The sequence below is a fragment of the Cyclopterus lumpus genome, chromosome 24 (genome assembly GCF_009769545.1).
Source record: "Cyclopterus lumpus isolate fCycLum1 chromosome 24, fCycLum1.pri, whole genome shotgun sequence".
NCBI classification, from domain to species: Eukaryota; Metazoa; Chordata; class Actinopteri; order Perciformes; family Cyclopteridae; genus Cyclopterus; species Cyclopterus lumpus.
Window position 1 is genome coordinate 2,019,869 of NC_046989.1, and position 12,817 is coordinate 2,032,685.

The 12,817-nt window shown below is 45.5% G+C and overlaps 1 protein-coding gene across 10 annotated transcripts in view; it reads right to left on the bottom strand.

Annotated features, from left to right (window-relative positions):
• The window catches only part of LOC117727289 (heterogeneous nuclear ribonucleoprotein Q-like), a 9,690-nt gene extending 2,056 nt beyond the window's left edge, over positions 1 to 7,634 (bottom strand). For 5 of the 10 annotated variants that reach the window (XR_004609035.1, XR_004609034.1, XR_004609033.1 and 2 more), the window contains exons 1-10: positions 7,500 to 7,634; positions 5,728 to 5,884; positions 4,269 to 4,387; positions 3,931 to 4,152; positions 3,257 to 3,433; positions 2,973 to 3,108; positions 2,675 to 2,880; positions 2,396 to 2,545; positions 2,178 to 2,299; positions 1,382 to 1,772 (exon numbers count right to left, since the gene is read on the bottom strand). Coding sequence is in view for 5 of the 10 variants with exons in the window: in XM_034527515.1 (XP_034383406.1) it covers positions 1,382 to 1,772; positions 2,178 to 2,299; positions 2,396 to 2,545; positions 2,675 to 2,880; positions 2,973 to 3,108; positions 3,257 to 3,433; positions 3,931 to 4,152; positions 4,269 to 4,387; positions 5,728 to 5,884 (1,680 nt within the window). In the remaining 5 variants the exon portion in view is untranslated. Of the gene's footprint in view, positions 1 to 562; positions 1,773 to 2,177; positions 2,300 to 2,395; positions 2,546 to 2,674; positions 2,881 to 2,972; positions 3,109 to 3,256; positions 3,434 to 3,930; positions 4,153 to 4,268; positions 4,388 to 5,727; positions 5,885 to 7,499 lie in introns of those variants that run through there. The other 5 variants (XR_004609032.1, XR_004609031.1, XM_034527512.1 and 2 more) reach the window with 2 other exon arrangements.
• Between the last annotated feature and the right edge of the window lie 5,183 nt (positions 7,635 to 12,817).

Genomic DNA, 12,817 nt, shown 5'->3' on the forward strand with positions numbered 1-12,817 from the left:
AGTATCCAGGTAGATCCTTCTGGGACAAGCTGCACCCGGACGGTAACTAATCAAATTGTGCTTTTTAATAAATAAAAATGTAATGATTATTTCTTAAAAAGGGGACTAATTTGCAGACTTATCGGGAGGGAGGAGGGGCTCAACTCTTAATGCTGCATCGACACCAATTTGTGAAACATTGACGTTTTTGGAACTCATAAAAAAGAAAAGGATGGAGTATGTCACCACACGAGAGATACGAGAGATGCCGACTATTAAAAAAAAGAGTAAGTGATTTTGGGAATTTGATGGCATGCAAGGTGACACTGTAGCATGGGGCCAACACTGGCAAACCTTTAGTCCATTTTCTTCCACAAGGAAAGCCTTTTTTTCCAATTTAAAAGGCAATTTGAAGAGAGAATTTGCCGAAACATGAATTTGCAAACACAATTTGAAGTTTTTTTTGTACACGTGTGCGTGTATGTTTATTAAAGCAGACAAACAGCAAAGAATACAAGCCAAAATGTAAAGCCAAAAAAAAAAAATAGGACTACGATCGTCCTACGATTTTTTTTTTCTTTTCTTTTTTTTCCTCCTTCCTTCCTTTCTTTCAATAACAAGACACGCATTACTTTGTGACAATACAAATTGTAATTTCATTTGTTTTTAAATACAAGTTTAGGAGACATATGCTTTGTTGCCGTTAGGTACTTAAAACATGGAAACCAGAATCTCTTAAAAACAGACATAAAGCTACAGCCAAATAGACAGCTCCAGCACAGATTTGCATCTAAAATTTTTCTCAAATGTTATGGAAAATCTTTTAAAAACGACCACCAGTTTTCTTTTCTTTTTTTTTTTTTAAAGGGGAGGGGGGGTGGGGGGGGGGGGGGGGGGGAAAGAAAACCAGTTTGCCAGAAACAAGTGGGAGTGTGTCTACGGTTTGAGTCCAAGCGGATTATTAAAATATGTACAAAAAGATATATATCTTGCCAGATGTCACCATTCTTTTTTTGGGGGGGGGGGTGGGGGAAGAAAAAAAAAAAAAAATGCCAGCAACCGTATGGGATTGAGGGCCAATCAGATCAAGTCTCTAAATAAAAAATGTTTAAAAAGACGACAAAAACATAAAAAACAACAAACCAGGTGTTTTTGTTATCAACGCCCTACTGGTTTACTTCCACTGCTGCCCAAAAGAATCCTGATAAAATTCCTGGTTGTCGGATTTGTAACCGGAATAGTTACCAGAATGATCACCACCTTGAAGCGGTTGCTGAGCAATGGGTTGAGAGCCCCAGTTCTGATTATTGGTCTGGCGACGCTTGGAATCTGGCTGGTTGTACCCGTCAGCTTTGCGCTTTCCTCCTACATTTCCACCGCGGCCACCCCGAGCACCACGTACCCCTCCTCGCCCTCTCGGCGGCAGGCCTCCTCTCGCTCCCCGCCCGCCGCGGCCCGGTCCGGGCCCGCCCCGCTGGTAGAAGCCGGCCCTCCCTCTGGGTGCGCCGCCGCCGCCGCCGCGTCCCCTGGACGCCGGAGAGGATCCGCCCCGGGAGCCCCGGCTGCCGCCGCGTCCTCGGCTCGGGGCCTGGAAGTCATCGTAGCCGTAGTAGGGGTCGTCGTAGCCGCCGCGGTAGTTGTGATAGTCGTAGCCGTAGTAGTCGTAGTAGTCCTCGTATCCGTAGTAGTCGGGGGGGTAGGCGCCGTAGCCGCCCCGGTTGCCGCCTCTGCCCCGGCCTCTGCCTGGAGGCGGCATGTGGGAGGGAGGGGAGTAGTAGTAATAGTCATCGTACCTGGTGAGGGGAGAAGAACAGGTTGGACCCACATTAATGCAGCGCAGCTTTGAGACTCCCGTCTGCTCGACGCGTTCTAAATATGACCAAACACCTCCAATAACCCGAGGAGCGAAGTCCAACACTCAAAATGCCTCGACGACAAACATTTGATGTCATCGTTCCCCATAATTCACAACTATGTGATATGAAATGTGTGTTGGCGTTGATGCTCTCACATTTCTTCATTTATAGAACACCAGCTTATTTCATTTTTTCTAACATTTTTCTCCCCGAAACAAATATTTAAGCCAAAAAAAAAAACAGCTCAAGACGAAACCCACGAGTTATTAACGAAAGATATTATTAAAACTTTATTCAAAGTGGGTGACGACGTCATGACGCCAATAAAGAAAGGCTTCTCACATCACGGTCTTCGCAGCTTGTCTCTGCGCTTTGCGCTCCTTCCGTTTCTGATCGGGCGGCTTGGCGAAAACGATCTCGATCGGCTCTCCCTCCAGCTCCTTCCCGTTCATTTCATCCAACGCCTGAGACGAAGTGGGACACATTGGTTCATGCAAACGTCAAGGATTCAAGCTGAGAGCCTTGAGAGCCTGGAGAACCTGGAGAACCCCCCCCTGTACCTTCACTGCACCGTCCCGCTCTTCAAAGTGAATGAAGGCGTAGTCTTTTAGCTTCTTGACCCGCTCCAGTTTTCCAAACTCGCTGAAGGACGTCTCCAGGAGCTCCTCCGTGACGCCGTTGGCGAGGTTTCTCACAAATAAAACCTTCACCTGCAGAGAGCGAGCGAGAGAGAGCGAGAGGTCAAACCCAGACTCTCCCAACAAGTTCAACACATTTCCACATTCTGAAAGCGTCGACTCGTTTTCTATCACTCAGCGGTCGCCGTTGCTGAAGCCCACCTTGGCCATGACCTCCGGGTCGGGGTCCTCGATGGGGTCGGCCCACTCCACCGTCACCACGTTGCCCCAGACCTTCACCTTGCCGCTCATCAGCCGGCGGCGTGCCTGAGCGGCCGTCTTGTGGTCTTCGTACTCCAGGAAGCAGAAGCCCCGGTTCTTCTTCTTGTCATCGGGTTGATGGTACAGTATGACGTCACTGAGGCCCTCTGCGAGGCGACGGTAACAAGAGATTCGTTTCAAACCCATAACGTGCATCTAGAAAATACATTTTAAAAACACACCGACTACATATTTTTACCTGTGACTTTAGCAAACTCCTCAACAATCTGCTCCTTTGTTTTACTCTTGGGAATGGAGCCAACGAATAGCCGGTTGTTGGCGACGGATATACACACCCCGATGTGCTTGTTGGGGCGAATCTCGTGATTATTGCACTACGAGAAAGAGAAAGAAAACACACACACACACACACTTTAACGACAAAGAAATGCCTCCAACTTTTTTTAAAGAAAAAGAACATTTCCCAAAACAAATCTGATAAAGACAAAGAACAAGGGGAAAGTCGACTCTTGCTGAACCCACCAGCTTCACCGCCTCCTGGGCCGCTTCCTTCGTGCAGAAGGTGACGAAAGCGTAGCCCCTGTTCAGGCCGCTCAGCGGGTCCATCATTAGCCTCAGGTCCCAGATGGGCCCGGCCTTCTCAAAGAGAGGGACCAGTTCATCTTCAAACAAGTCGCGGGGAATCTTCCCGATAAATATCTAGGGAGAAAAGAGAATAAAAACATTTTTAAAGAGATATAACACGCATCACATTTACAGACTCCAACATCTCAGTGTGGTCGACAGCGCGTTTCAATGTGTTAAATGTGTTAAAAAGGTTAGTTGAATGTGGAGGCAGAGGTGTTCTGGTCTACTCATCGTAATCTCTCAGAGAAATACGCCCATCACATCTTCAAAAGGCTGATAAAAAAGTCCCAATACTCTCAAATATAATTCGCTTTAAATGACAACAAAAAAAATCAAAATGTGAAAAGGTGTGAAATCTGAAACTAATGGAAACCTTTAACTTTCTGCTTGAAACAATAAATCGATTGATCAAAATAGTTGCCGACTACTTGACCGCTAACCGACCCTCAGTTTAATACAAACAGTCGGTGTGAACGAGAAGTGAAGTCAGCTGTTGACACGGTTACTTACAACCCGTCTGTGGCTCAGTTAAAAAGACGTGTTCATGTCCTCTGGACACGCCGGCGTACCTCTGTTCCCACGTTGGGTTGGGCCCCCGAGTACACCGGCTCCGGCGGGGGTCCGCCATACTTCCGTTGGCCCGTTGTTACGTCGAGTGTGTAGTCTGTTCTGTCCAGGAGCTCCTTGATTTTGGCCTCATCTGGTCCTTTCGTGGAATCTGAAACTTTGGTCCCTTGTTTCTCCCTCTGCCTGTAAGTCTTCATCACCCCACAGAGAAAGGCACTTTTGTTCTGGGAGAGAGAGACGCACCGAAGGGGTTTACCTACTTTTTATAGGAGCCAAACAACCTTTTTAAAGAGTTATTGTACGCAAAGACCCCGCTCGTCCTCCAGAGGAGTGGACTCACTTGCACGTGTGACAGATCGCTCTCTTTGAACTGGACCAGCACCTGCAGGGCTCCCTCCTCATTGAACTCTTTCAAAGCTTCAAGAGCTCTTTCGTCGAGGTCGCTGTGAGCTACGAGGCCTGACGAGCACCAGAAGAACAGAGACGGCCGGGCGGTTACAGGTTAGTGCCGACAAACAGGCGCATGAGACGCATGCTGCACGAGAGGGACTTCATCATAATAACAATAATAATACAGTTTTACAAGAAGGAACTAAGTGATTCCAAGATTCATCGTTTAAAAACAGTCTCCTAAGACTAGAGTGCAAGAGCATCAAACAAAACACGCGGAACTAATAATTATTTTTCATTCTTTATTTACCTCCAGATGATTTTATATATTTAATCATTTGGTGTGCATCTCGTAAAAAAAGAGGTTAGAAAACAGTGAAAATCACACATCAAGTTCTTGTTTTGTCCAAAACCTGAAGACATGCAGATGATTGGATGAGTTTTAAAAGACAGTAACATTAAGAAAATCTCAGTTTATTGACCCCGGCACAAATGGACAAAAGATTTGTATTTAATTATTTATTTCCGTACGGGAGTGGACTCGTTAAGAGACGTAGATTATAGCTGCAGAAGAACTTATCGATTTACTATTATTAGCCAATTATACAACAGAAGGCGCTTCCAGGTAACCTTTGTTTTTAAGCCATCAGGTCTGCCGAGATATATTTTTTATCTTGGAGTCAACAACGTTTACTCCGTCTCTCAATAGTAAGTAGAATAGCACATTTTGAGGTACTTGTACTTTACTTGAGTATTTCCATTTGATGGTACTTTTTCTTCTCCTTCTACTCCACTAAATGCATCTAATATGTTTTAGTTACTTTGCAGATATAGATAATAAACACAAAATACGAATGAGGAAATAAATGTGTTCTTTCAGAATATAGAAGATACACATCAATATTTTAAAAAGTAATTGAAAATCATCAGCTGCAACATTATTAAAGTGACAAACACGTTACAAAATCAATAATTATATTCCTATAATGTAATGTACACCATTAAGAAAACCTCTGCATATTAGTACTATTATATACAGGTATTGGCATATAGCATTTTTTTTTTTGTATGTATAAATGCTGTTGTAAAGAAACTATTTTGTGTTAAAGGTTAGCAGGACAGAGTATTTGTACATGGAGGTACAGGATAGAATAATACAGATTTACAATAGCTACAAAAAAATTAAATATCATTATATTCTAACACAGCAAACAAAATAGTGCAAATATATGAGCACTACTTTTTCCATTGGTGCCAATCAAATACTAAATAATTAGAAAAGCCTAAACTACAGGTACGATGACAACAGGCAGGACACACCTTTCTCCAAGCAGGTGAAGGCAAGATACACCTGGACACACACACACACACACACACACACACACACACACACACACACACACACTCACCTGCTACGTAGAGCTCGTCCAGCTTCTCGGCCACGTTCTGAGGGAGGCCGGCCTCCAGCAGAGCTGCGAAGTGTTCGGAGCGGCTCACCTCCGGGGTGTCAATGGGTTCCTCCGGGCCGTTCCCGTTTACCTGTTCCATGGCCATGTCTGCAGACATCTGGGCACCGGAGGGGAATGCAGGGACGTCAACAACGTCAACAACAACAACAACATATTGGGTGGGCGGGTCTGAATGTATTGTAAGTTTGAATATTGCAGAAGCTCCTTAGATCATCTACTCATTAAATATGTAGATGCGTGGATAACATGTACAATTTATAGATAGAAAATACAACATGTGTGTCTGCACACGCGCGCGCGCACGCACACACACACACACGCACACACGCACACACACACACACACACACACACACACACACACACACACACCAACTTTACAGCGTGACACCTAACAGGCAACGGCCACTACACCCACTATACCCACTACTCCCACTATACCCACTATACCCACTACAGCCACTATTATACCCACTATAGCCATTGTACCCACTATAGCCACTACAGCCACTATACCAACTATACCCACTATACCCACTACAGCCAGTATAACCACTACAACCACTATACCCACTACAGCCACTACAGCCACTATTATACCCACTATAGCCATTATACCCACTATAGCCATTGTACCCACTATAGCCACTACAGCCACTACTCCCACTATACCCACTACTCCCACTATAAACCCACTATACCCACTACTCCCACTATAAACCCACTACTCCCACTATACCCACTACTCCCACTACAGCCACTACTCCCACTATAAACCCACTATACCCACTATAAACCCACTATACCCACTATAAACCCACTACTCCCACTACTCCCACTATACCAACTATACCCACTACACCCACTATAAACCCACTATACCCACTATAAACCCACTACACCCACTATAAACCCACTATACCCACTATAAACCCACTATACCCACTATAAACCCACTACACCCACTATAAACCCACTATAAACCCACTACACCCACTATACCCACTATAAACCCACTATACCCACTATAAACCCACTATACCCACTATAAACCCACTACTCCCACTACTCCCACTATACCAACTATACCCACTATAAACCCACTACACCCACTATAAACCCACTATACCCACTATAAACCCACTACTCCCACTATAAACCCACTATACCCACTATAAACCCACTATACCCACTATAAACCCACTACACCCACTATAAACCAACTATACCCACTACACCCACTATAAACCCACTATACCCACTATAAACCCACTACACCCACTATAAACCCACTATACCCACTATAAACCCACTATACCCACTATAAACCCACTACACCCACTATAAACCCACTATACCCACTACTCCCACTACTCCCACTACTCCCACTAAATCCAGCTGGTCCCTGCCCGTCCTCCTCGCGGGCCGCAGCCTCTTCCGGCCGCGTGGAGCCGCGGAACTTAACGTTAAAACGAAATTAATTTTAAAAAACCTCATAGTTCAAATCACGTCGTGCGTTCGATTCCGCCTCTGAACGCGCTGCGGATGAGTCCACACGGGCCGCATCGTCTCCCCGGGCCCGTGATTCAACCGCGAGCCCGGGGAGCCGACAGGCCGGCGGACCGTTTAACGTGAAACGGGCTGCTTCGTCGGTAACGGTATACAGCCCCGCGGTGTTCCCGCAGTGCGCCGGTCGGCTCGGTGCTCACGTACCGTGCGACGCTGAACCTGGGTCACGGTGCCGATCCGCCGCGTCGAAGGAGTCCAAATAAAAGGGAAGACCCGCGCCCGGTGCTTTACAGGGTGGGTTTCTTTACTCCCGGTGAAACAAAATGGCGGCGACGTAACGTCGCGATCTCTGCTTCTCGACTGCACGTAAGGGGTTTCTTAGTGGGGTTCTCACGGGCTCAAACATCCGGGACACTGAACCACGATTTGTTTTTCACTGTCTAAATCACTAACATTGATTAGACCTTCTTCACAAATATATTAGTACTTTAAATTATTGTACTTTTTATATGTATATATATATATAATTTATATATATTACATCATATATAGATATAGAGCCATTATGTCATCAGCTAATTATTACAATTAGGTCATGACATAATGGCTCGTTGCAAAAAAATTAATATTATTATTATCATCTGAAAAAAAGTACAAAATATACTTTGATTTCAGGGGTCTCTCCCTGCGGAAAAAAATAGGTCTAACCCTAAATACTTTTTTTTTTTCGCGATGCCTCCTGCCTCTGTGGCCCTGCCTCCTGCCTCTGTGGCCCTGCCTCCTGCCTCTGTGGCCCTGCCTCCTGCCATTGGCCCTGCTGATGCCCCCCTCCCTCACCTCTCTTCCACCCTATTTCATGGATCGTGGAGGTCTGGATCGTGGTCCATGCCTTCTACTCATTATTCATCATTTCTGTCCTAGTCATTAAATGTGTTTAACTCTGTAACTCTGTTCATCTGTACACATGACATCTATTGCTTCTGTCCATCCGGGGAGAGGGATCCTCCTCTGTTGCTCTCCTGAAGGGTTCTACCCTTTTTCCCTTAGAATTTCTTTTTCTTTTTTTGGGGGAGTTTTTCTTGATCTGATGTGAGGTCAAAGGTCAGGGATGGCCATGTATGTGTAAAAATGTAAAGCCCTCTGAGGCAAATTTATAATTTGGAACCAGATTATTGGGCTATACAAAATAAACTTAATTTAATTGAATGTAGACCTCCACTGGTCTACGTCCCTCTCTGATGAAGTGAGAAAGGATTGGAACTCTTTGGCGTAATCAGATGTTTCAAACCGATCACCCGGAGAAAACCCTAAACGTTACGCGTTAGCTACAGACCTAGTCCTTTAGATTCAACATCTGGTGAGTCCTCTTCTTGGTTCTCTGATTCATCAGAGGGTACTTTTTTTACTAAATCCGCTGGTTCTGGTTCCTGTTCTGTTTTTTTTTTGTTGAGATGTTGTTGGTTCATCTGACTCCTCTAGAGCTTCTCCCTGGATCAACCAGAGTTAACCCTAAACGTTACGCGTTAGCTACCGACCTAGTCCTTTAGATTCAACATCTGGTGAGTCCTCTTCTTGGTTCTCTGATTCATCAGAGGGTACTGCTTTTACTAAATCCGCTGGTTCTGGTTCCTGTTCTGTTTTTTTTTTGTTGAGATGTTGTTGGTTCATCTGACTCCTCTAGAGCTTCTCCCTGGATCAACCAGAGTTAACCGTAAATGTTACGCGTTAGCTACAGACCTAGTCCTTTAGATTCAACATCAGTACCCTCTGATGAATCAGAGAACCAAGAAGAGGACTGTTTTTTTTTTGTTGAGATGTTGTTGGTTCATCTGACTCCTCTAGAGCTTCTCCCTGGATCAACCAGAGTTAACCCTAAACGTTACGCGTTAGCTACCGACCTAGTCCTTTAGATTCAACATCTGGTGAGTCCTCTTCTTGGTTCTCTGATTCATCAGAGGGTTCTGCTTTTACTAACTCCGCTGGTTCTGGTTCCTGTTCTGTTTTTTTTTTGTTGAGATGTTGTTGGTTCATCTGACTCCTCTAGAGCTTCTCCCTGGATCAACCAGAGTTAACCCTAAACGTTACGCGTTAGCTACCGGCCTTGTCGACCGGCTTTCTCTTGCAGATGCTGGCGATGGTTCGGCCCACGGACGAGAAGAACCGGCAGATGCTGCTGCGCCGCTTTACTGGCGCCAACAGGTGAGTTTTGGTGTTTTTTTTTAGTTGAGATGTTGTTGGTTCATCTGACTCTTCTAGAGCTTCTCCCTTACTACACGTGAACACTTTCATCATTTTACGCCCGATCGCCTTGAACATCTTGGCGGCGAGTTTCAGCATCTGGTCCAGCCTGCTGGGGGGAGTGATGTGCTGCTTCATCAGTGAAGGAGACATGGATGTGAGAAAGGATTGGAACTCTTTGGCGTAATCAGATGTTTCAAACCGGATCACCCGGAGAAAACCCTAAACGTTACGCGTTAGCTACCGACCTAGTCCTATAGATTCAACATCTGGTGAGTCCTCTTCTTGGTTCTCTGATTCATCAGAGGGTTCTGCTTTTACTAACTCCGCTGGTTCTGGTTCCTGTTCTGTTTTTTTTTTTTTGAGATGTTGTTGGTTCATCTGACTCCTCTAGAGCTTCTCCCTGGATCAACCAGAGTTAACCCTAAACGTTACGCGTTAGCTACCGACCTAGTCCTTTAGATTCAACATCAGTACCCTCTGATGAATCAGAGAACCAAGAAGAGGACTGTTTTTTTTTTGTTGAGATGTTGTTGGTTCATCTGACTCCTCTAGAGCTTCTCCCTGGATCAACCAGAGTTAACCCTAAACGTTACGCGTTAGCTACCGACCTAGTCCTTTAGATTCAACATCAGTACCCTCTGATGAATCAGAGAACCAAGAAGAGGACTGTTTTTTTGTTGTTGAGATGTTGTTGGTTCATCTGACTCCTCTAGAGCTTCTCCATGGATCAACCAGAGTTAACCCTAAACGTTACGCGTTAGCTACCGACCTAGTCCTTTAGATTCAACATCTGGTGAGTCCTCTTCTTGGTTCTCTGATTCATCAGAGGGTACTGATTTTACTAACTCCGCTGGTTCTGGTTCCTGTTCTGTTTTTTTTAGTTGAGATGTTGTTGGTTCATCTGACTCTTCTAGAGCTTCTCCCTTACTACACGTGAACACTTTCATCATTTTACGCCCGATCGCCTTGAACATCTTAGCGGCGAGTTTCAGCATCTGGTCCAGCCTGCTGGGGGGAGTGATGTGCTGCTTCATCAGTGAAGGAGACATGGATGTGAGAAAGGATTGGAACTCTTTGGCGTAATCAGATGTTTCAAACCGGATCACCCGGAGAAAACCCTAAACGTTACGCGTTAGCTACCGACCTAGTCCTTTAGATTCAACATCTGGTGAGTCCTCTTCTTGGTTCTCTGATTCATCAGAGGGTACTGCTTTTACTAAATCCGCTGGTTCTGGTTCCTGTTCTGTTTTTTTTTTGTTGAGATGTTGTTGGTTCATCTGACTCCTCTAGAGCTTCTCTCTGGATCAACCAGAGTTAACCCTAAACGTTACGCGTTAGCTACCGACCTAGTCCTTTAGATTCAACATCAGTACCCTCTGATGAATCAGAGAACCAAGAAGAGGACTGTTTTTTTTTTGTTGAGATGTTGTTGGTTCATCTGACTCCTCTAGAGCTTCTCCCTGGATCAACCAGAGTTAACCCTGAACGTTACGCGTTAGCTACCGACCTAGTCCTTTAGATTCAACATCTGGTGAGTCCTCTTCTTGGTTCTCTGATTCATCAGAGGGTACTGCTTTTACTAACTCCGCTGGTTCTGGTTCCTGTTCTGTTTTTTTTTTGTTGAGATGTTGTTGGTTCATCTGACTCCTCTAGAGCTTCTCCCTGGATCAACCAGAGTTAACCCTAAACGTTACGCGTTAGCTACCGGCCTTGTCGACCGGCTTTCTCTTGCAGATGCTGGCGATGGTTCGGCCCACGGACGAGAAGAACCGGCAGATGCTGCTGCGCCGTTTTACTGGCGCCAACAGGTGAGTTTTGACAGCAGAGGCGATGAACTCCTCAAGTATCGGTTCCCCAGCTCTCATGTCGAGCAGCAACATTTGTGGACCGCCCCACTTCTTGATCAGATCGTTGAGGAGGGTTTTCTCAAAGTTGGCGAAGGTTTTGGGGGAGGAATCAAAGTCGATGTCCTCGACCGCGGCCCACGTCCTATTCATGAGAGGCTCGATGATGGTTGCGGGGTCCTCTATGGTAATTTGAACCTTACACTTCTTTATTGTCCGTGACACCAGGTTCTCCAGGAATAATAACAGTGCATTTTCCCTCTTTTGTTCCTGCGAAGGATGGGCAGGAGTCGCTGAGGGTACCTCCTCCTCGACCACGTCCCTCGGAACAAAGAAAACCTCCATCCAGCTGCCAGAATCCCTCCCTTCTTTTTCCCCCTTATATGGCATAACCTTTATCTCAATGTGGCCGCCAGAAAAATCCCAACCTTCATCCCAAGGTTTTGATTCAACCTGTGCTTCTGCTTTTACTGACTCCGCTGGTTCTGGTTCCTGTTTAGTTTGGTTCTTGTTATATGGCATAATGTTAGCCTCAAAGGGGACGTCAGAATCATCCTGCTCAGTGCTTGAATTTAAATCCCATGAAAATATTTTGTTCAGAGATTTTGAGTCAACATCTGGAGCGTTCTCTTCTTGGCTCTCTGATTCAACAGAGGTACCTGCTTTTACAGACTCCGCTGGTTCTGGTTCCTGTTTAGTTTTTTTCAGAGTTTTTGACCTCTGAAAAACATGTGGTGCCTTCTCTTCTTGGTTCTCTGAGTCATCAGAGCTACCTGCTTTTACAGACTCCGCTGGTTCTGGTTCCTGTTTAGTTTTTTTCAGAGTTTTTGACCTCCGAAAAACATGTGGTGCCTTCTCTTCTTGGTTCTCTGAGTCATCAGAGCTACCTGCTTTTAGTGACTGCGCTGATTTCAGTTTAGTTTTTTTCTTGTTATATGCCTTAACCATAATCTGAATGGGGGCGACAGAATCAGCCGAACCTTCCTCCTCAGTGGTTGACGGGTCACACCATGAATGTTTTCTTAACAGAGGATTTGCTTTGCTTTCTGCTGAGACCTCTGTTTTTTCTGCCGTATGTGGCAACTGAGGGAGTTGAGATGTTGATGGTTGATCTGACTGAACTTGTCCCTCACTACACATGGATAATCTGTCTGCTGGCATCTCCTCCATCTGTGCTGCCTGTGCTAGACTCATTGATTCAACCTCTGGAAAGTCCCCTGCTTGGCTCTCTGATTCATCAGAGAGTTCTGCTTTTACTGACTCCGCTGGTTCTGGTTCCTGTTCTGTTTTTTTGAGTTGAGATGTTGTTGGTTGTTCTGACTCCTCTAGAACTTCTCCCTCACTACACGTGGACACATTCATCATCATCTTACGCCCGATCGCCTTGATCATCTTGACGGCTTGTTTCAGCATCTGGTCCAGCCTGCTGGGGGGAGT